General features: G+C 40.3%; 1 protein-coding gene across 1 annotated transcript; it reads right to left on the bottom strand.

Moving 5' to 3' along the window:
* Window positions 1-309: 309 nt before the first annotated feature.
* Window positions 310-22,537, bottom strand: SPMIP11 (sperm microtubule inner protein 11; the record flags this gene model as incomplete). Its single annotated transcript, XM_081060891.1, has 4 exons — window positions 310-358; window positions 818-962; window positions 2,945-3,067; window positions 22,459-22,537. 4 exons carry the CDS (start codon window positions 22,535-22,537, stop codon window positions 310-312), a joined length of 396 nt encoding a protein of 131 aa, XP_080917017.1.
* Window positions 22,538-24,518: the final 1,981 nt, after the last annotated feature.

Genomic DNA, 24,518 nt, shown 5'->3' with positions numbered 1-24,518 from the left:
TCCTCAGATGAAGGCAGGACCTGCTGTGATGGTCATTCCAGTGTCCTGGCCCCTCCCAAACCAAACATCAAGTTCTGGCTCTTTCGAGACTCACTCACCTACCTGATCTCATAGGAATCTGGGCATTGGGACGATTTCCCTCCCCCTCCTTTCAGTGCATACAAGTGACTTCCAGTCCAGTCTGTTTACTTTGCTTTCTTGATACCCTCCTCCCATTGGTCAGCCGTCAGAACCAGGACACCTCCTTCTTCTTCCCCTCCTTTGCCCTCCTTCCATAGCCCCTCTTGTCATTCTGCAAACACATCCTGTTCAATACAGCCTGAAGTTTCTGTCATTGAGAATAGAGTGATCCATAAACCTGGAAAAGAGGGTCTCAGGTTCAGCCAGGCCAGGCTGGAATGTGTGTGTGGGGGTGGGGGTAGGAGGTAGTGATGGGGGGGGGCCTTAAACATAGCTCCCAAGACTGCCGCAGGGAAGAATGGGCAGGGGTAGTGATGGGAAGTAGGCCTGCTGCCAATGGATGGCGGCTGGAGGGGCGGGGAGGCAGCGATGGAGGGAGCACAGGACTCCCACAGGAATGCTGGCAACTCTTGTGCTGCTCAGAAGTCACGTCCATACGGCGAAACACAAACACACACAAATCTTTAACTCCTTTGATGCCACCACTGCCCAGATTCTGGGGCCAGCTTTCCCTGGTAAGACCAAAACCACCTCTTCCATTCCCTAACAGTAGAGTGAAATAGTCTCTAAGGGTTTAAGTGAGGGAGGTGGAGTAGTACTTCCTTTGGTCTCCCCACCTCACTCCTCCCAGCCTAACCTGGTCATTGGGCTTTTAATGAGGCAGTGGCGAGGGCTGCGTATCCAAGGCATGGTTTCCTCTGGGCGCACTCCTGGATCGTGGGACCTCCAGAAGCTGACGTTCTGAGCTTCAGTCAAGGAGACTCTGAAGACCTGATTGGGAACTGAATGGTTTGGGGAACGGCAGGTTAGCCAATTTCTTTGAGTTCTCTGCTCCCTTTTGTGCCTCAGGGCAGCACAAGCCCAACCTACTGGGTTTTCCTGAAAATAAGACCTAACCGGAAAATAAGCCCTAGCATGATTTTTTTCAGGATGACATCCCCTGAACATAAGCCCTAATGCGTCTTTTGGAGCAAAAATTAATACAAGACCTGGTTTTATTTTCGGGGAAGGAAACACGGTAGCAACTGGGCCTGACCAGGTGCTGGGAATTCCTGGGAATTTGGTCACCACACCCAGCTTTACTTCCGGATTCCAGCATTTCACACCCTTCATGGTCAGCTGAATCAGTCTTGGTTCTTTCTGCTGCTACTAAGCCCATCTCTAAGAGAGCTTTCCCCAAGTGCTAGAACAGTGGAAAAACAAGTGGTCAACCCACTTGGGAAATATACAGGATGGGTCCACAGGTTCATTTCCTCCCCCACCTCCCTCACCCCTGGGGCTTAACCATCCTCATTCCCTTCCCTCCTTTCTGAAGTAATTCCTTCCTTCATTCATACCAGGTAAATCTCTGAAACTTAGCAATGCTCTCAGCTCAAGTTTACATACTGCTAATAGATACCATTTATCGAATGCCAATCATGTTCTAAATGTTGTATTAGCTGTTCTTAAAATTTTGAAATAATGTCAGACCAGTTTAGATGTGTTGTTGTTTTTTTTGTATTTTCACTCTTTATTTGGATAAATCTATTTGGATAAATCTAATTACACCAGTGTATAAAACTTGTATATTTTGAACACTTAGAATTATTATATCTTAATAGTCTGGTTATATAGTCTTTGTAATCATTATTTTTAAAAAAATCCATAATATACCGTTGAGTAGACGTTGCATTTTGACTTAGTTATTTTCATATTAATTGACAATCTTTTAAAAGGTTTGCTATTAGAAATAACTCTTAGATACTCCTTCATGCATATGTCTTTAATTTCTGAAAGCATCTTAGTTTTTTTAATTAAACTTTAATTTTGTGATAATTATAGATTCACGTACAGTCGTAAGAAATGATACACAGAGGTTCTGTGTACCCTTCTCCCATGTCTCCCCAATGGTAACACCTTACAAAACTACAGCCCCATGTTACAACCATTATAGCCATGTTATCAACAGATTGTTATAGAACAGTTCCATCACTACAGGACCCTGGAGTTGCCCTTTTATAGCCATACCCTGAGCCCCCAGCCCGCCCTTGGTAATCAATCTGTTCTGTATAATTTTGTCATTTTAAGAATGTTATATAAATGGCATCATACAGTATGTGGTCTTTTTGGGATTGGCTTTCTTTATATAGCATAATTCCCTGGAAATTCCTACAAGTTATCGCATGTATTCGTAGTTTGTCCTAGATGCTTTTTAAAGTTTCTTTAACTTTCACACAATGCTAGAGTATTATTTCCATTTTCAGATGGTCCAGAGAAGTTAAGTGGTTAAAGGAACTTGCCCAAGGTCACACAACTTGTTTGGAGTTTAACCTCAGTTCAAATTCCAAAGCTAGTGCTCAGTCTTACCGTAACTCCTCACACGTACAGCACAGAATAATATACAAGTATTTTCCTAAATTGTCTTATTTTTGGTTTGATCCTCACAGCAATTCTGTCAGATTGGTAAAGCAGGCATTTTCTGTTTGTTGTTTTGTTTTTTAATGAATGAGAAAGCAGGTTAATAAAGGTAAGTGACCACTCTATGTGAGACATTTAAAAGAGGCAGAACTAGGACTCAAACCTAATCTGCTTCCATGTCTGATTCAATTTTTATTTTATCTTGCTCACTCCACCATCCAGGTCCACTTTGTCCCTCATCTTCTCACTTCCTTCTTGGCTTTTATTTCCTGCCCTATAACCATGCCCCACCTCATCCCAGCCGTTCTTTAGGAACTCAGACACATGTAGTTTGCCCCTAGCAAGGTGCCCACTCCAAGATACTTACATGTCTTTAACAACACCTTCCGTACCGCTTCATGGTACCTTTTGTGGCTATTCTGGTGCACGGAATAATTCCCATCTTCTAAGGTAATCGGGGGAAGCCTCGTGGGCACCAGTTCCTTCTGGTCTGAAACGAGAGCAGACTTTCTCTAAGTACTTGGCAAATGGGGCTGTTTGATTCTCTGAGTCTCCATGCTAACCAAGAATGTGACAGGGATCTCTCTTAGCCACTCACATCTGATTCTCGATTCTTGGGATCTCAGGGGTCAGATCACAATGCCCGTGACAGAGGGGAGGGAGGGAGAACCCAGTGATGATGAGATATCCTTCACCACTCTCTTGCTCCTCCCTGACTCCTGGATGTTGTGTGGCCTACTGGAATCAAGATATTGACAGATACTCAGGATGAGTGCAGGTGGAAAAGGCCCCTTATATGGATGGACACTCGTTTCCTGGGATTGGCATGTTTGCAGAGCCTTAATTGGTCTAATAGGGGAAGTTACGTTTGAGCTAAGTCTTGGAGGATAAGGAGGAGTTTGTGGGACATGGTAGTACCAGGGAGAGCGTTTCAGGCAGCAAGGTAGCAAGTGTTAGAAGCATTAGATTGGTCTCAGAGCTTGCTATTGATTTGAAGCCTGATTATGCTAGGTAAAGTGCAGAGAGACGGGATGGGGCTAATGTAGAGTAAGGTAGGGTAGGGTGGGGTAGAGCTAAGCAGTATAGTGTAGCCCTAGTATTCTAATGAGCGTTTGGGAATCCCCTCTGAGGCAAAACCTATATATCACTAGGCTAAGACAGATCTTCCTTACCTCCTGCTATGGTCCGAATGTCTGTGTCCTCTCCAAAATTCATGCTGAAAACTTAATGACCAAGGTGACGGTGTTTGGAGGTGGGGACTTTGGGAGGTGATTAGGTCATGAGGGCAAAGCCCTCATGAATGGGATTAGTGCCCGTATAAAAGAAGCCTGAGAGAGAGCTCCCTTGCACCTTCTGCTGTGACCCGGGGGAGGGCCCTCACCTAACCACGCTGGCATCCTGAGCTTGGATTTCAGCCTCCAGAACGGTGAGAAATACATCTCTGTTGTTTATAAGCCTCCCACTCTATGGTATGCGTTCTGGCAGCCCGCACAGACTAAGATACTCAGCGTCTCTTGCAGCAAGGGCCTGGGCAAAGAGTGTTGGGCATGCCAATCAATGCATCGCTTCCAGATTGTGAGCCGAAGATGAGGATGCAAAGAAGCAGGGCCATGTAACGCCGGTTTCTGCTGATGGGAAATTGCAGCTGTGAAGATGCACTGGTTTCCGGTAGCAGCGTCCAGGGCCCATTGTCCTCGGCGCGAGCAGTGCCCACCTTAGCAGTGCATGCTGCATGCCAGCCGGGTCTGGGCATGGTTCTGAACGTTGTTTCTGGTCACTGTCCACCAAGCTTGCTTCTCTGTTCTCTCTACAGCTTTTATGAGCTTCCCAATATTTTTGAAAACTATTGTATAACTGACATATAAAAAGTTGCACATATTGAATATACTATACAACTTAATGAGTTTGGAGATAAGTACACACCTGTGAAACCGTCACCATAATCTATGCCATAAACAGATCCATCCCTTCCAAAGATTTCACCCCACCCTCTTTATTTATTGTTACTATTAGTTATTTTGTGATAAGAACATTTCACATAAGATTTAACCTCTTAGCAAATCTTTAAGTATATAATACAGTATTAACTATAGGCTCTACGCTGTACAGTAGATCTCCAGGACTTATTCATCCGAAACTTGTACCTTTTGGCTAATACCTCCCCGTTATCCCCTCCCATCAAGCCTCTGGCCACTGGCATTCTATTCTCTGCCTCTATGAGTTTGGTTATGTTTGGTTCCTCATGTAAGTGATATCATGTAGTATTTGTCTTTCTGTGTCTGGCTTATTTCACTTAGCATAATGTCTTCAGGTTCATGTTGCAAATGATAGGATTTCCTTTTTTTTTTTAAAGCTGAATAATGTTCCACTGTATACATATACCACATTTTCTTTATCCAGTCGTGGGTTATGGATGTTTATGTTGCTTCCATATCTTGGTTATCAAGAATGATGCTGCATATGAAAGTACAGATATTAATTTGAGATACTGATTTCTTTTTTTTAAAGTAATATAAGTTTATTGCAGAAAATACGGAAATGTTTATTCTTTTTTTAAATTTATTTTATTTTATTTTATTTTTTTATTTGAGATACTGATTTCAATCCCTCTGAGTATATGCACAGAAATGGAATTGCTGGATCATAAGGGAGTTCTGTTTTTAATTTTTGGAGAAACTTCCATAGCGTTTTCCATAGTGGCTGTACCAATTTACATTCCCACGGACAGTATACAAGAGTTCCCTTTTCTCCACATCTTCAACAACCAACCCTTGTTATCTTCTGCTTTGTTTTGTTTTGTTTTTGATAATAACCACTTTAACATGTGTGAGGGGATATCTCATTGTGGTTTTAATTTGCATTTCCCTGCTGATTAGTGCTGTTGAGCATCTTTTCATGTGTCTGTTGGCCATTTGTGTGTTTTCTTTGGAGAAATGTCTTCCAGTTCCTTTGCCTATTTTTTAATAAAAAAAAAATTTTTTTACTGTTGAGTTATAAGAGGTCTTCTTATACATTTTGAACATTAACCCTTTATCAAATACATGGTTTGCAAATATTTTCTCCTATCTGTGGGTTGTCTTTTCATTTTGTTGTTCATTTGCTATGCAGAGGCTTTTTTGTTTGGTGTAATCCCACCAATATTCTTTAAATAAATTCATGTTCTGCTTAAATAGGATTTGGCTTGTATCTCCAAATCCTGGGCTGTCAGGAACTAGGTGAAAGTTGGCTGTTCTCTCTGGAAATGGTTGTGATCACTGCCTCACCTCTGATGGAGGGTGAAGATGCCACTTCTTTTCTGGAGTTCTTCCTCAGCTCCAGCTTTTCCCCTTCTTCCTGGCTTGTTGCCACTCATTCACCATCTCTGTCCCTCCTCCCTCCATTTTGCACTCCAATGGAAATCTTCTTTAATATCCTCTGAGATAAAGATCCTGCCAGAGTGAGAAGGCACTATTTGAATCCTTTCCCTCTCCAGACAGTTGAGGACTTGGAGAGGCAACAGAGTATAGCGTTCTGGAAGCCTGGCTGGAACAAGGGGGCTGGTCTGTACTTCAGCACAGGTTGCAGCAATGAGATCGGCTAGTTCCTGGAGGCAGTGTCACTTGAGTTCAGCTGTTTGACTTTGGGCAAATAGGGGGTGGCAGAGTGTTCGTGGTCAAGTAGATGTAGACCGAGGAAAAAGCAAGCACATATTCCTAGTGGGCAGTGGGATCTGGACTGTGAAGAATTATTGGTCTGAGTGCAGGTGACAGTGGGAGCTCATTATCTGGACGTGAGGCTCCGACTGATTGTCCTTAGGGTACAGCCAGACGGTCTTCTCTATTATCACAGTTTCTAAGTAGCAGGTTCCTGGCTTCCCATATGGATGGTTGCTGTGTGCTTGGAGGTGGCTGGACAGTATCAGCCACTAAGATGGCTTCCTCCTGAATCAAGCACTGGTTAGCATACTCCTTACATCAGTTTTTGGCAAGCTGGAAGATATTTTTGGTAACCAATAGCTTTCCCAAACTTTCTGGTTTGAAAGCTACCTGAGGTGATGTGTGGTGAGGGGGTAGGTAAGAATCATGCCACAGCCTCTGTGAAAGGGCATGTTTTGGGTAGAGGGATGCAATGAGCTGTGGCAAAGGAGTAGAATCCATTGTTTTGTTGCTGGATGGTACAACAGAGGTTCTTCATTTGCCCAGTTAATACCATGCTCTATATGGTTTTGGGGAGTAAATAGATATGAAGTGCCCTGGACAGCTTCTTCTAGAATTGGGCCATAAATTGGGAGTTGCCATAGTTCCATTTAATGCTTTGAATGGACCGTGAAGCACATCTGGGATGGTGCAAAAGTACTTAGGTGGATCTTAAACTTATTCAAATTAATGTTGCAGATTTCTCGATATTATAGTCTTCCCAGGGATACTAGGTCATCCCAAATTTGCCCATTGTGTCTTAGTTGGAACTGGGGCTGATAGGCCACAATATTTTCAGGTTGAAGAATTTTAAGAATGCATATGCTTCAGTGGCTCCCAGAATTCTGACACGAGATTAGGGTACTTGCCTGCCTATTCCAGACGCTTAGTACATAGTGGTGATGATACCTAACACAAGTTATTTGCAGTTGTCCTGAACTTGGTAGTAGCAGAGTAGTACCACCCTGACTAGAAAATCATACAAGAGCAGCTTTGAGAAATGTTGTGGTATCATACATAAAAAAATGACTCTTGTCTAGGAGGTCATACCCAATGCTGGGCATTGATCCCTTTCGATTGGCTGGGGCATTAAGATGGATTGAAATTGGCTGACATGTGTTTGGAAGGCTGTCTTGCACTTATTTTCTTCCTTGATATAAAGAAATTGCCAGCGCCTTGGGAGGAAGTGGACAGGTGCATGAGCCCAATCCTCAGGGCACATTTCACATGTGGGGGAGTTTCTTCACCTCCATGTCCAAACATTTCTTCCTCAAAGTGGTGCACTTGTTCAGGACCCTGAACACAGGGGAAGCGGATGGGGCATGAGATAACGGAGGACATAAAATGGACTTCATGGATCTTCTGGAGATAACTACAGCTGTAGTGGATGAGCTCGGTACAACTATGAAATGTAGGTACTATGATTATCTTATTTTAAATATGGAGAAACAGAGGCCCAGAGAAGTTTAGTAATTTTCCCAATGTCACATAACTAGCATATGGCAGACATGAGTTTAACCCAAGCAGTTTGGCTCCAGAGCCTACGCTGTTAACCACCACACCAGACTGGCTCTTGAAATAATCTAATCAGAACATCCAGGAGAGACCAAAGACTAAGGGAAAACATGGACTAGCCTCTTTTTTTTAAAAAGATTTTATTGGGGAAGGGAAACAGGACTTTATTGGGGAACAGTGTGTACTTCCAGGACTTTTTTCCAAGTCAAGTTGTTGTCCTTTCAATCTTAGTTGTGGAGGGCGCAGCTCAGCTCCAGGTCCAGTAGCCGTTGCTAGTTGCAGGGGGCGCAGCCCATCATCCCTTGCGGGAGTTGAACCGGCAACCTTGTGGTTGAGAGGATGTGCTCCAACCAACTGAGCCATCTGGGAGCTCGGCGGCAGCTCGACTCAAGGTGCCCTGTTCAATCTTAGTTGCAGGGGACGCTGCCCACCATCCCTTGCGGGACTCGAGGAGTTGAACTGGCAACCTTGTGGTTGAGAGCCCACTGGCCCATGTGGGAATGGAACCAGTAGCCTTCGGAGTTAGGAGCATGGAGCTCTAACCGCCTGGGCCCCCGGCCGGCCCTGGACTAGCCACTTGATGGGCTCCCTTGTTACGGTTCAATGGGGGTTCTGTCAAGTGTGTCTGCTCACTCTCGATCAGACTTGAGTTGGGAGGGGCCATGATATCTTTACAGTGACCCACAGGCAGAAGAGTCCTGTCGCCCTGAGTCCCAGTGAAATGTGGGATGTCATTTCCTAGGCCAGCATCGGGGGAGCAGAGAGGATTGGTACCTGGTGGGCACTGTGCAATGGATTGGACCAGTCCCAGCGGGGAAGACCAGTGGGGAGAGGCTGAGCCCTGTGGGGAAAAGTGGCCTGTCTGCTGCAGTACAGTCACCCCACTTTGGAGGTGCCCACTACCTCGGCTTTGGCGGATTGCAGCTATGAGTAGCTTGAGTACCTTCTCCCCGCTAGTTTTAGGTGGCTAGGGGATGGTGGTCTGTAGTACCTATACGACACATGGGTTTCTAAGACACATTTTTATAACTACAGTGGTTCTATCCCTTTGAAAGGCATAGTCTCAGAGGCTTTGGCCAATTCATGCTTGGCTGAATTCTTGCTCCTGTTTGAAAAGCCAGGACCACAGTGCCCTCTGCTGGAGCCTAAGGATGGCATTCCTGGCTGTCTTCTAACAGGTGAGTGAGTCACCGTCAACAGGCAGCTCAGAGAGGTTGGGACACCTAGTGATCAGGCAGAGGACGTTCCAGCCAGGGTGGGAAAACCGTCTATTACATCCTTTGACAGGATCCAGAAAACGATAATGCACATAAGATGTGCTCACTTTTTACAAAGACTTGAGACTTTTTCTTTGAAGAGATTCCTTTACAGCGTGGAAGTGAGAACAACTCAGGACTAGTTAGTGAGTTCCTCTGGGCAGAGGAAGAATAAGGCAGCAGTGGAGGGAGATGGCATGCGCCCCTTTGGATGTGCAGAGCTTGGAGGTCATTGTGTCTGTGGATAGAGGGCAGTTGCTGGAGCATCTGGCAGTCTTTTTCTTAAGACAAGAACAAGCACAATCTCTCCTGCCCCCTCCCCTCCAAATTGATTTGCCTCTGAATCTCCTGTCAGTGAGCAAGGTCCTGAGTGTTATGATGCAGTCTGGTTTGACCTGACGTTTTCATATAACCAGGTGAGGGAGTTGTCTCAGGAAAGGGCCAGATAAGCAGGAATTTGTCTGAAATCAGCACCAAAACACTCCTGGACCAAAGGAAGTGTCCAGGCAAGAAGCTGAGAGTAGATGGGAAAGCAGGGTTCAAAGCAGGTGGTGAGAGATTCAGCAAAAGAAAGGACAGATAGAGGGCCATGCTCCCCTGGGCAGGATAAAGAAGGGAAAGCTTAGATACTCAAGAGACCAGGGCATAAGGTGAACAAACTCTGGAGGCTGGGCTGAACCTGCAGGGGCCACCCATGTTAGGATCGGGAAGGGTGAATCTGGGATGGGCAGGAATCTACTCATCGGTGGACATGAGAGTTCTGGGCACTGGTCACAGGTGCTCTTCTGTGGGCAGCTATGGTCACCAGGCTCTTCAGGGTCTGGATGAAATATCCTTTGAAGCCAGCCAGCATAGTTTGCTTCTCAAGGAATCTCATGGTTAAAAATATTGCTTTCCAGGTTTATCCTGGCAAGTTGTCTTGAGAATTGGACAAAGATATTCCAGTCATAGGAAAGGTATATATTCCACATGTAAATAGTAATTTATATATTATGGTTTATAAAGTTTCCTCCAGTCATCTGTTGTACAGTTTTATGTGCGAGGTCATAGGTGTATTACATACATTACTTTATTTAATCTCCACAACACATCTATAAGAAAGGCATTATTATCTCCATTTATAGGTGAGGAAACTGAGGCATTCTGAACTTGCTTAGTGTGATTTAGCGCCTGAATCTGAACAACTTTGGGTACCTGATAAAACTGACTTTCTGAAATCGAGGATAGACCAGAGAGAGTACGCTCCCCACACCCCAGTTCTCCTATTTTGGTTTTTCTATTTTGGTTCTTTATCAGGGGAAAAAGAAAGGAAGGAGGCGGGAATGGCAGAATATTTGGTTACATGTGCTGACTCACCTCTGTGAGTTTTCACTGTGACTGTAATAAGGAAAGCTTGAGTGGGCTTTTCTGAGTCAAATGTTAATACCCTCACACCTACTAGAAGAAGAAAAAACCCTTATCTTCCTTCAAAGAAAAATTGTAAATGACTTAAAAATATCATTATAGTAAGAGTGTTAATAATGAAAAGTGTTAATATTAACAGGTTCATTTTATGGTTACTGGTAAAGCTTTAGCTGATGGGCCAGGTAAGAGTGCGCTTGATCTGAGCATGGGGAACAGGTGGGAGTGCCAGTGCTGTAGACAGAAAAGGGTCAAATCACTTGAGTGAATGTGTTAACAAGGTGAAACCAGCCAGAAAGAGAATGGGACCAAGCATCATTCTGAAGACAAGCATGGATTACAAATAAGAGTCTTGCAAGATCATTTGGGCTGTGGAACTAAAGGTGAACATAGAGTCAGGAACTGTGGGTTCCTTGAATTAATAAATATAGAAATTGGGATTAGGAAGACTGGGGTAAGCCAGGTGGATGTGGCTTGCTAGGAGCCAAGTAGAATGCTGTCTTTTATCCATAATCTTCCCACCCTCCTTGTGAATTTCCCAAACCAGTTCTGAAGTAATAAAAAGGTAGGAGACAAGTTCCCCATTATGTTCCTCATTCCTGTTGAGTGGAATTTTCAGGTGGAAGTCTGAATGACGTGGTTGAAGACAAACTTGGCAGAGGGTAACCAAGTTGCCTGAATGTCTTTGTGGAAAGGGTAGGATTGGAAATATTGTTCTAAGGTTCTTTTTGTTATGAGGTCATAGATGATGGGCAGAGTACATAGATATTTTGGGTGTGCACAATTAAATGGCTTGTCACAAGTGGGAGATGAATTATAGGCTTCTGGTTGGGATGCAGTGGAAGCAGTCTGTGATCAAAAGGGGAGCTAGAGGTGATTCACTATAGTTTTGGCCTTGAACTGCTTCTAGATTTTGAAATTTGCTCTTATGAAGGTGAAGCTCTTGCCTCAGTGCGACACATGCCTGGCTTGTTCTCATTCTTAAGGGTGTTGCTCAAATATTACGTCCTTGATCACTCTGTCTAAATTAGGCCTTCCATCATGGTGATCAGCAAACTCAGTTGCCAATAAGAGCCAGGAAGATGATAATGAGTAAAGCAAACTGAGTAAGAAAGCTGTCTCACCTACAGAGGCAACTGCTACTTTGCTCTGGCTGTTTGTGGTCCTCTGGGTATTTAGGGCCAGTGTGGTCAGTTCTAATTTTTAAAGAGAAGTCAAAAGTGTGGGTGTTACATAAAAATCTTCTGATTTTTAAATATTGGCCCAAAATTTTAAAAAAGCACTCTGCAGGCTGTATCTAACCCTCTGGCCAGCAATTTGTAACTTCTGATTTATTGTTTTGCCCCCTTATTTCCTTCCCAGCACTTGTTACAATACAATCTGTGAATATCTTGTTTATTTATTTATTTATTTTCTGTTAATCACTGTTGTATTTCCAGTGCCTAACTCTGTGCCTGTCACAATTGGTTCCCTATAAATAAACATCTGATATTGGATGAGGAGGGGAGTCTGGATTGGTGTCTTATTTAGGAGCTTTTTATATATTCTGATTATATATATGAATTATACATATGAATATATACAGAGGGTGCAAAAAATGTATACATTTTAAGAGATCTTATCTACATGTTACTTTTAGAAGTTGAATTGAATTACGGGAGCAATGTGTTGTATGACGTTTCCTCAAAAGATGGTGTTAAGCAAATGAATGCGAGCGTCATTCGTTGTAGTACAATTTTAATACAGTTTTTTTCTTTCTTAAAATGTGTATACATTTTTTGGCACCCTCTGTATGTGTGTGTTTAAACACATACACACATCTATATATGGCAAATATTTTCTCTCAGTATCTTGCCTTTTAACTTTATAATGTCTTCTGATATACAATTTATAATTTTTCACTTAGTAAACATTGTCAATCTTTTCTATTAGGCTTCTGGGCTTTATGTTCTATAGGGAAAGTTATCCAAAGCCACCCTGACTGTAAAAATATTCTATATTTTCCTCTAATATTTCTGTAGTTTTGTTTTATATGTTTAGCTTTTTAATCCATCTGGAATTTATTTTTGTGTATGATATGAGGTGGGAGGTCTTTATTATGGTAAGGAATATCCTTTTATTTTACAAAGTGTTTTTTAAAAATATGTCTTTTTAATTTCCAGGGAGAGAGCTGTATGTATCTTTTTGTTTTTTTCTTATTGGGGAATATTGGGGAACAGTGTGTTTTTCCAGGACCCATCAGCTCCATGTCAAGTCATTGTTTTCAATCTAGCTGTGGAGGGCACAGGTCACTGGCCCATGTGGGAATTGAACCGGTGACCTTGGTGTTATGAGCACTGCGCTCTAACCACTGATCCAACCAGCTGCCCATGTATGAATCTTTATAATTTGACTTATAGATGTGATATATTTTATTAATCTATTCCCTAATATTGTCATCATTGTATTCCTGGAATAAACATACTTGATGGTAGATGATTGTCTTTAATATATTCTTAAATCTGACCTGCTGGTAGAATTTGTCCATTTATATTTACATTGGTCTGTAGGTTCCTCTTTTGTATTATATTCTGTATTGTTTTGTCATTTTATCAGTTTTGTGTAAGTTTTATAAAATTAATCAATTATTTTCTTTGTTTTCTGTGGTTTTTTATCTGTCTGAAATATTTGAAAAAATTTCCTATCAAAATTATGGATACAAGGCTGGGCCCACAGCCTTGTTTCATGCAACTGTTTAACAACTTTAATTTTCTATGATTATCAATTTAATAAGAGTTTATACAATTTATTTTAAATCTGTTTTATAATCCAAACATTAAAAAAACTTTTTTAATTTTGATGAAATCCAATTCATCTAGCTTTCAGTCTGTTGCTTATGTTTTTTGTGTCATATCTTAGAAACCATTGCCTAATCCAAAGTTATTAAAATTTTTCTTCTAAGAGTTTTAAAGTTTTAGCTCTTAGATTTATATCTATGATTTTGAGTTAATTGTTTTTAAAGATTTTATTGGGGAAGGGGAACAGGACTTTATTGGGGAACACTGTGTACTTCCAGGCCTTTTTTCCAAGTCAAGTTGTTGTCCTTTCAATCTTAGTTGTGGAGGGTGCCGTTCAGCTTCAAATTGTTGTCCTTTCAGTCTTAGTTGTGGAGGGTGCCGTTCAGCTTCAAATTGTTGTCCTTTCAGTCTTAGTTGTGTAGGGCGCTGCTCAGCTCCAGGTCCAGTTGTGGTTTCTAGTTGCAGGGGGCATAGAGTCTAGTTGCATAGAGTCAGGAACTGTGGGTCTAGTTTCTTGGTGTATTTTAGAACATTAAATATGAATAGCTTAATATTATTTACAGTAGAAACGCTCCTACAGAAGCTCCATTTAAGAGGTTTGCTGGATTGATTAACATTCTCCATTTGCTGTGAAATATTAACAGATACCTGCAAGACTCCAGTTGCAGCGGAGAGCTACTCTGTAGCATCTCTGCATACTTCTGCTTGCTCAAGTTGAATCATATGCTTACCAAGAGCCAGTTGTTTTTCTTCTCCAAATAATTTATGCTGGTTTTACTTTTTGATTGCAATTTTGTACTTTAACGAAATAGTATTTAAACTAATGGAATATGTGTTACAAAAACAAAAAAGAACTGGTTTTTATAAAAACTCAGTTAAATATTTTGGAAAAATTCAATAAGTCTTTAAAAATTATGGTGAACTTTAAGTTAAAATGGATGTTAGAAAGTTACCATTTTGCAACTATTATAGAAATAACTGATTCATGCAGACCCATCAATAGATGCTAAAACTAGTGGGTATAAGAAGAATAGCGTATTTACATTTTTTCAAAGTATTTTCCTGGAGATTATTATTAATTACAAAACAAAAACAGTAACTTGACAGTGGAGAAGAGTGGCAAACACGACCTTCATCAAATGGTCAAAGTTAAAATCACCAATAATTGGATAAAATGTCATCATGAGCCTCCTGATGTGATGTACTGAAGACATAATATTGCCTATTTCTTACAAAAATATTTAAACCTAAACATGAGAAACCTCAGACAAATCCAAATTAAGGAAAATTCTACAAAATGTCTTGCCCATACTATTAAGATGTCAATGTCATAAAACACAAAGGCAGGCAGAGGCATTGTTCCAGATTAAAAGTGACTAAACAGGCATGCTAAGTAAATGCTATGCTTGATCTTTAATTGCATCCTGGAAGGAAAATTTTTGCTGTAAAGGACATTAATGGGACAATGAACAAAACTGGAATATAGACAATAGCTAATTAGATAACAGTATTGTATTGGTGTTAAAATGTGCTGAGTTTGATACCTATATTGTGGGTTGTCATCTAAGGAAATGTTCTTATTCTTAGGAAATACAAACTAAAATATAATTGGATATAATAAGAAGCAATTTATTCTCAAGTAGTTGAGAAAAAAAAATATATAGAGAGAGACAGAGAGAGAGAGAGAGACAGAGAGAGAGAGAGAGAGAGACAGACAGACAGACAGAGGGAAAGCAAATGTGGCCAAATATCAATAATTGACTAATTTGGGTAGAGAGTATAGGGAATTTTTTTGTACTAGACTTACAACTTTTCTATAATTTTACAATTATATTACCAAAGAAGTTTTTAAAATAATTAATTGATCATATAAACTTATTTTCTAAACAAATTCCATAAGTTTGCTAAATGACATCAAAATAACAATGGTGGAATAGTGGCATTACCCAAGGGCAAAAAGAGCAAGGCTGCAACAGCAGATGATATATTTCAGTGGAAATATCTTTTGGAAAGTGGAAAGTGGATAGAGGGGTGGTAACTAACCTATCAAAATGGAAAAGTTCTAATTTAAGTTTCTGAAGTGGAGGATACATCTAGAATTGAGCTAATTCACCTGAGAGGCTTAGAATGTCACAGGTACCACAGAAGTAGGAGTAAAGAATAGGTCTGAGAATAGGAAGGTGGTCACTGAAAACTGTCTACAGAGCATGTGGCACAACCAGGCCACCCTGTCCCAACAAGGAGATGAAAGATTTCTCTGTCCAGCAGTTCCACTTCTGGGTATCCATCAAAAGGAAATGAAAACAGGATCTCAAAGAGATATCTTCACTCGCATGTTCACTGCAGCATTATTCACAATCACTAAGATGTGGAAACCTAAGTGCCTGTCATGGATGAATAGACAAAGAAGATGTGAGATATATATATATATATATATATATATATATATATATATACACATATATATATATATACATATATATATACATATATATACATATATATACACACACACATACACAGTGGAATATTATTCAGCCATGATAAAGAAGGAAATCTTGCCATTTGCAACAACATGGATGGACCTTGAGGGCATTATGCTAAGTGAGAAAAAATTAAGGCAGAATAAGACAAATCTGTATGATCCCACTTATACGTGGAATCTAAAAAAGCTGAACTCATAGAAACAGAAAGTAGAATGGTGGTTGCCAGCGGCTGGGAGTTGGGGAGAATGGAAAGATGTTGGTCAAACGGTACAAACATCCAGCTATAAGATGAATAACTGCTGGAGATCTAATGATTATAATCAATAATACCATATAATATACTTGAAAGGTGCTAAGAGACTGGATCTTAGTATATGTGCTGCCGAAGCGAGCACAGAGACTGGATCTTAAATGTTCTTACCATCAAAAAGAAATGGTAATTATGTGACGTGACGGAGGTATTAGCTAAGGCTATGGTTGTAATCAGTTTGCAGTACAGTATAATTGTATGAAATCAACATGCTGCACACCTTAAACTTACACAATGTTATATGTCCACCATATCGCAATAAAACTGGAGAAGAGAGTCTTCTTTGGAGGAACTGAATCTAAAAGGCACCACATTCCTGGACAGGATTCACTGAGAGGGCTGGCATATGGTGCAGGACTAAAAGTCTGATGATTACCAAGATCCTCAAAGGTGAGACTCTTGATTCCCCCTTTCTCCTGTCCTGGTCCCAGTATGCTGGTAGACAAGCATATAGCCAACCCCTAGAGAAGTAATTATACAATTCTTCCCTGGAGAAATTGTGGAGATCCAGAGAAAAGCTCCCAGTGAAGCCTACAGTGGGTAACTCCCCCAACAGGCTTCTAGTCAGCTGTTTCGTTGCCCCTTCTTAAGTTATAACGGAGACCCAATGATCACCAGTTATTTAATGCCAGTCATCAATGAGAAAAATAGAGACCAAAATAAACTCAGAGGAAAAAGGGCCCTGAGGAGACAGAGCTAATGTAGGGGACAGAACAGAACTTAAAGTATAATATCCATGAAGAAAAGAGAGAAAATATAGAAAAGGAAAGCAGAGGACCAAAAATGGCATTGGAAATTAAAAATACAGTAACCAAAATAAAATGTTCTGATAAAAGGTGTGGTGGTTTTCACATATGTCCACAACTTCTTTGATATTCCCTCCAAGAAGTAGAGCTTATTTCCCCTCCCCTTGTGTGTGGACTAGATTTAGTAACTCTTTTCTAACAAATAGAATAAAGTGGAAGTGACAGTCACTTTTGAGAGTAGGTCATAAAAAGGCATTGTGTCTTCCTTCTCTCTTTCTCAGATCACTTGCTTTGAGGAAAGTCAGAGCCAGGTGAGAACACTGGCAGATTATGGAAAGGCCCATGTGGTAAGAAACTGAAGTGTTGTGTCAACAGCATGAGGGGAACTGAGGCGTTCAGCCACCGGATGACTGTAGCCCTTGCTGGCATGCCGCCTGCAACCACAGGAAAAGTCCTGAGCCAGAACCACCTCGCGAAACTGCTCCTGGATTCCGATTCACAGAAACTGTGAGGTAATAAATGTTTGTTGTTTTAAGCCTCTGTGTTTTAGGGTAATTTGTTACACAGCAATAGATAATTAACACAGAAGGTTGGAAGATAAAATTGAAGAATCTCCCCAAAAGTAAAAATTTAAAAACCCAAAGAAAATACAGAGAAAGATGAATAAGTTAGAGGATCAGTTCAGGAGGTTTTATAGCTGACAAATGGAAGTTCCAAAAAAAAGAGAGAATAGAGAAAATAGAGAATAAATTAAATTAATAAAGAACTAATAAAATACATTTTCTCAGAAATGAAGGGTACAAATTTCCAGGTTGAAAAAGCTCATGGATTGTCTACCAACAATGAATGAAAAAAGACCTATAGCAAGTTCCATCATTATGAAATTTCAGAACACTAGGGAACAAAAAGAAAATTAAAAGCTTCCAGAGTGAAATAAATCTCACACAAAGGAATCCAACTGGAAGCCAGAAGCCAATAAAGACATACCTTCAAAATTCTCAGAAAATGATTTTCAACCTGGAATTCCATATCCGGAAAACTGACAAACAAGTGTGAGGATAAAACAAAAACCATTCTGGACTCAAATAATATATTTCCTACACATTCTTAGAAAGCTATTTGAGGATATATTCCAGGAAAGCGAGGAAGTAAATCAAGACAGAAAACATGAGTTCCAGGAAGCAAAACCTTGGAGAGAGGCAAAAGCAAGTTCCAGGACGAGAGCTAGTACCAGGCTTAGAGAGTGAATAGTCCAGACTAGAGTAGGTTTGGAAAAAAATAGAATTGATAGATTATCTGTTGTGTTTTGAGTGATTGGAAAAACATTATCACTGAGCATTTGACAGAATTGTTGAAGTATTTTTTGGGGAAAAATAACAATAGTTACATGGAGAACCAGGTAAATGAAAAAATGGTGGTGATTCTTAACTCTAAGGATAAAGAAAAAGTTGAACAAGAAAGGAAAAGTTATCACAGTGAAATTATATGGCTTAGTAGTGAACAATTTTTGCATATCTGTAAGACTGCAAGACTATTGATTTAAACTTGTATTAGTGTTCTGTTGCTGCATCACAAATGACCACAAATTTGGTGGCTTATAACAACATCCATTTATTATCTTATAAGTCTGTAAGTCAGCAGTCTGTGCAGGCTTGACTGGGTTCTCTGCTTCGTCTCACAAAGCTGAAATCAGGATGTTGGCTGGGCTGGGGTCTTACAAGCAGGTTCTACAGAAGAGTGCATTTTCAGGCTCATTCAGTTTGTTGGCAGAATTCAGTTTCTTGTGGTTATAGGACTGAATCCCTGCTGGCTGTCAGCCAGGCTACTCCCAGCTCCTACATGCCACCCACATTCCTTGGCAAGTGGCCCCCTTTTTCTTCAAAGCCAGCAATGATGCATCAAATCCCTCTCGTGCTTCTCATCTCTGAATTCCTCTTTTGCCACTAGTTGGAGAAAACACTCTGTTTTTAAAGGGTTTGTGTGGTTAAATTAGGCCCACTTGGATAATCTCCCTTTCTCTAAATAAGGTAACAATCACTAGAGTATTATGCATAAGATTCAGAGGTTCCACCCACACTCAGAGGGGAGGGGATTATAAGAGGGCAAGTTTCATTGAGGGCCATTCTTAGAATTTTGCCTACCACAAACCTAAAACTGATAGAACTATACCTGAAAAACTAGGTTGGGAGAGGGGAAGTGCAGGGTATGGCATAAGAAAGCTATATTCTCAACTGTCATAAAAGGAAGGCAATCTATAATAACTAAAAATGGATAAATCAATACATGTATATAAACATTTTCTTTAGAAGTATGAAGGTGAGTACCAAGAGAAACAACTGAAATAGTTGAAAATGATCGTCTCTGGAGAGAGGAGGTGAGAGGGCTGGAGCAGGACACTTAATTTTCATTATATGCCTTTTGGACACGATCCTTTACATTTAATATTAGTTTGAAAAAGAAGTAAAAAGGTAACTTTTAAATATTCCTATTGATTAGATGTGAGGGAGATAACTGAAAAGATTTGAGAAAAATCATACAAAAATTTGCTTATTTGATGCATCGAGGGGAAAAAATCATCAGTAGACACATTTTCAAAGAAACGGAATCGGCACACTTGTGTATCAAAAAAATTGGTGAATATACAATTATATATGTACATGTTAAGTGAAACTAAAATATATAAGGTATGTATCTTTTATTGATTCCCAATTTACAATTTAATCTTCCTTTAAATTAACTACCCAACTATTTGTCTGATAAGAGAGATTCTACTGTGATTACATTCAACTTTCATTATATACCAGTTATTAATTGGTCCAAGCTTGCTAGCCTGATTTCTAGTGGCAGGTTTATACTGGGGATCCCCAGTTGGTGGTTAGGAGTTTATGGGTATTGATTAGGTGAGCTACACTCCAGGGTCCAATGGTCAAATTTTTTACTTCAAAATGCCTCCCGGAAAGATGGGATCAGTGGCAACGAGTTGCCTAAACTCTTGTCCCAGAAATGAAACTTCTCGTTTTATTCGAAGAAATAAGATATGGTTGAACTCCTGGCATTGAATTTTAACCAATAACTCCAGGAAAGTTTGAGTTTTAAGGAGAGAAGATAAATCCTATTGTTTTGGTACCTGCATATAATAGTTGGACCACACAATGATGATTCTGTAATGCACGTGCCTGTGTGTGTTTGAGAGAGGAAAAAAAGATCACAAGGCACCTACCCAGTTACTCTTTTCTGTGCTTGCAGAACACTGCTGTGAAGTTGTACAACCTTGTGACTCTCTTGGGAAGTTGCCCAGGGATTATGGGAGAAGGTTACAAGGTGTCAACTTCATAAAGGAGTCCCCAAGTCAACAATTGTAGTCATTAGCTGAGCAAAAAGTTACCATTCAGCACCAGTGAATGGTGGGTGCCTGGACATCTTGAAAACCACCTATCGGGGAACAGTGAATTGAATAACTCTGTGTAAAGCCCACCCAACATTCGAACTTCAGGGTTTAGAGGTTAATAGGTTTTCCTAGAAAGGCAATCATTTGTACAGTGGCCTGCTCACAGCAGAAGACCTGTATCATTTGTCCCCATAAGTAACTGCTTGAAAATGAGCACAGGCATAGGTGTCTGACAATTTGGAATCAAATTCTGGCTCTATCACTGTGACTTTGGGTAAATAAATTCACCTCTCTGAGCCTATCTCCTGATTGGTAAAAAGGGACTAATAATACCTACCTCACAGGAATGTTGAGAGGATTAAGTGGAATCATGCATGTAAAGTGGAATCATGCATGTAGAGTGCTCAGCACAGTGCCTTGAATATAGTACATGCTAAATAAATAGTTGCTATTAAGTGCTTGAGCCAACAGAATTAGGGATTAATTACAATTTATTAAGTGGACCTGCTCTGTCCAATTCCTGAGAGGTAACCAGAGGGTGTAAAATGGAAAGCAGTAGGGGAAGCAAGCAGGGTGTTAGGGGTGGCAAATTTGATGTTCAGTCTTTCCTCTAACCTTATTATTTTAGGCCAACAGTTTGGCCAAGCCTCCTGCTTCTGATAGTCTGCCACTGGAATGAAAGCAACTTGGGTAAGCAGATGATATCAGGATACTTCCCTATCATCCCACAGGGGACTCCAGTTTTCATAAAGGGAAGTCTTTCCTTTACCTAGCCTACAAAGAAATTAATCAGAAATGAGACTCAAGCCACTTTGGACTGGTACCAAATCTTGTCCACCAATGTTTAAGTGACTAACTGGGCAGGAAAACACCAGGTTTGATGCTTAGTTCTCTTATGGTGAGAAGTCCCATTTAGTAGAGGCAGGCAGGGTTGGAGCAGCCAGGAGAGGTCTAGCCTGGATGGAACAAGGGAAATTTTGGGGGTAGGCCAAGTGTGTTTCTCTGAGAGAAGATGAAGAGTTTCTTATTTGGAGACAAAAGTGGCCCCATGGCATAATGCTGGAACCCAGATGAGTGAGGGCAAGTGGGAAGGGCTGGTGTAAGCTATCAAGGGATTCCTAGGGTCCATCAGTTGGACCCTTCGTACAGGTCTTACATGGAAGCTGGATAGGTAAAACAGAGCTTCTTTGATGGAATTAGAAAGGGGACAGAGAGTGCCCAATGGAGGCCTACAGTCTTTCAGTCTTAGCTTTGTGCTGTATACTTTCTCTCTCACCCCATCACTTACCCCCATCTCTCACCCCAATATAACTTTTGCTTTAGTACCTGTCTATACTTAATTTCCTTTACATGTATTCTTCATTCTCCCCAGAATACCCTTTCTCCTCCATTCCTGTGCTTTCAAACAATTCATTTTTTAAAGACTTTAATCAATTGTCACATATTCTACAATGCCTCCCCTAAGTTCTTATTTTGGTTAGTCATTCAATATCATTTACTTCTTCATTCACCCCCCAAATATTTATGAAACCTGTATTATGTGTGAGGTACTGCTAGGCATTGTGGATGTAATACAGACCTGATAATTACACACTGCCAACTAAAAATCCTTCAATGGCTCCCTATAAAGTTAAAATGCTTAGCACAGCTAACAGCATTCTTCAATTTCTTGGCCCCTGCCTAGCACGAGTATTCAAGGACTGCTTTCCAGCACCTATCTACTTGACCATTTATTTGTACTCAGGGACTTGGGAGTTCACTTAATATGGCTCTCTCTCAAGTATTTATTCCTTTGTCTGTGCTATATTACCTTCTTATCTACTTGGCGAATTCCAGTCATCCTTTAACACTCAGCTCTGGGAGCATTTCATGTGTGAGGTCTTCTCTAAAGGATCTTCCTATTCTCATTTCAAATCTGATACTATCAGGTATTTCCTTTTTGGTTGCATAGCATTCCATATTTAATTTAACCATACACTATATTGCAAATTTTTTGTTTGCATACTTCAGCTGGTAGTTAGCCACTTTATGGCAGAGGCCTTATCCTATCTATCTTTGTAACCCAAGTCATCAACAGAAAGCCTGGCACATCGTTGGTACTTAACAAATGCTGGTTAAGTGAGCAAATGAATACATTTATTTGATTGAAAAACTGGGTATCTTAATAAGGATATTAAATGATGAGAGGGAACCTGAATGGATACTCTGCCTACTCCATACTTTTAACTAGTGTAATTGTTAATCTTGGGGGATAAATCTCTAACCCAAAGTATAAAAGAAATGGCTAAGAAGTGGCCCTTCTAACCCTTGACTCTATATTACTCTTACTTGTTTCTTCAGTTGTGTGCCTTTTCTTGTGCCGAAAGCAATTTTGATATCCCAATAGATACAGGTTGAAGAAGGCCATCTCAGCTCCTTCCCTGTCGTCTCCTGGAATGTCCAGGCTGGAGCACTGGATTGTGGCGTTTGGTAACCATGGTGATGTTCTGAAGAATTACTATGACTGACACTTCCTTTGTCTAAGGAGGCACAGCATTTATGGGTTCATGGCAGAGATGGAGTGGGAGTGGGCTAAATAAAGTCAGGAAAATGGAGGAATCAAGTGCCAGTTACTCTTTTTCTTGCTCTAGTCTTTTATACTCTAAGTTTCAGAAGACAAAGAACACTGACCTGGGCTCAAATCTTAGTTTTGCCATAGTCTGGGTGCCTGACTGGGTAGAGTAAGCCTGTTTTTTAATTTAAAAAAGTGGCGATGGTATCTATTTCATAGTTATGAGAATTAATGAGGTAATGTGTGTAAATCTCTTCAGCAGTGTTCAGCATATAATGGAACCTTAGCAAACAGTATTTAAATCTTAATATGGTACTTTCAACGAGTCTTTTATTTCAAGCAGTTGTGGGCTGAGCCAGTTCTTACTTTCGAGAGCCACTTGCTAAATTTTCAGCAGTTTTGTGAGCTGGATGTTAAACAAGCCATTATTAAAAATTAAATTATCTAAAATTACAATTGAATACATTATATTAAAAATAAAGGTAATAAATACTAAAACCTTTTCTCTTCCTAATTATTTTATTACATTTTACTATCATCTATGCTCATGAGGTTCTTTACATCTTTTGTATCTGGATATTGTCTGTTTTTCTCATTTTTTTCTCTTTGCTTTTCAGTTTGGGATGTTTCTATTGGCCTATTTTTAAATTCACTGATTCTTTCCTTGGTTGTGTCCAGTTTACTGGTAAGCCCATCAAAGGCATTCTTCATTTCTGTTAGTTTTTTATTTCTAGCATTTTGTTTTGATTCTTAGTTGTCATTTCTCTGCTTACATTACTCATCTGTTCTTGCATGTTGTGCACTTTTTCCATTACAGTCCTTAGCATATTAATCATAGTTATTTTAAATTCCCAGTTTGATAATTCTAAAACTTCTGCCACATGTGAGTCTGGCTCTGATGCTTGATTTGTCTCTTTAGACTGTATTTTTTGCCTTTTAGCATGCTTTGTAAATTTTTTTTAGAAAGTCAGACATGATATACTACGTAAAAGCAACTGAGGTTTATCTTTATCTGGCTGGGAGTTAGGCTGTGTTTCTAGTTTGCTATAGCTGTAGATGTCAGAGACTAAAATTTCCTCTGATGTCCTTATCTTTGGGTTTCCTTAGAAATTCCTTCTTAAATACTCTGAGCTTGTAGTTCTTCCCGATGTAATCCCATCATTACATAGAAGCCCTACTGATGTGTTGGTAAAATGGGGGAAAGTGTTCTGTAATCCTATTAGGTCTCGGTCTTTCAGTGAGCTTGTTTCCCTGGACTGTGTGACCTTCACAAATATTTGTCTTTTTTCTCCTCTTAGGTGAAACAAAGTTAGCAGCTGGAGTTGGTTGTTTTTTTCTCACACTGGTTAGGCTTTCAAATAGTTTTCCTTGAGGGCCGGCCTTTGTTGAGAACTGAATGCTCTGGGTGTATTTTACAATGGCTACCTTTCTCCTTTACCTGACAGAAGGTTGAGATTTTTCTTTGATCTTTATAGTAAGACCTGTAGGGCTCCTGGAGGTAAAACTCACAAAAATGTGGGGGACCTCTTAAGTCTAGGTCCCCAGAAGTGTTTTTAATCTCTCAGTCTAGTCCAATTTCAGTTTCTAGCAATTAGTTAATTGCCCTTTAAGTATCCCTATCAAGGGCTGGTTCCAGTATTTTTTGCTCCTTAGTAAGCCATGATTCTGTTCTGCCTGTCTCTCCCGTTTTTGTGGTAGCAGTTTGCCCTGTCACCTCAATTCTCTGAAGCACCTAGGAAGGGTTGTTGATTTTCAGTTAGTTCAGCTTTTTTTTCTTGGTTGTGAGAACAGGAGTGATGACTTCCGAGCTCTTTACGTGTCAAACTGGAAACCAGAA

This window comes from Rhinolophus hipposideros (assembly GCF_964194185.1).
Source record: "Rhinolophus hipposideros genome assembly, chromosome: 9".
Taxonomy (NCBI): Eukaryota; Metazoa; Chordata; class Mammalia; order Chiroptera; family Rhinolophidae; genus Rhinolophus; species Rhinolophus hipposideros.
Note: the sequence above shows the minus strand (reverse complement) of the source record. Positions and strands in the feature narration are given on the sequence as shown.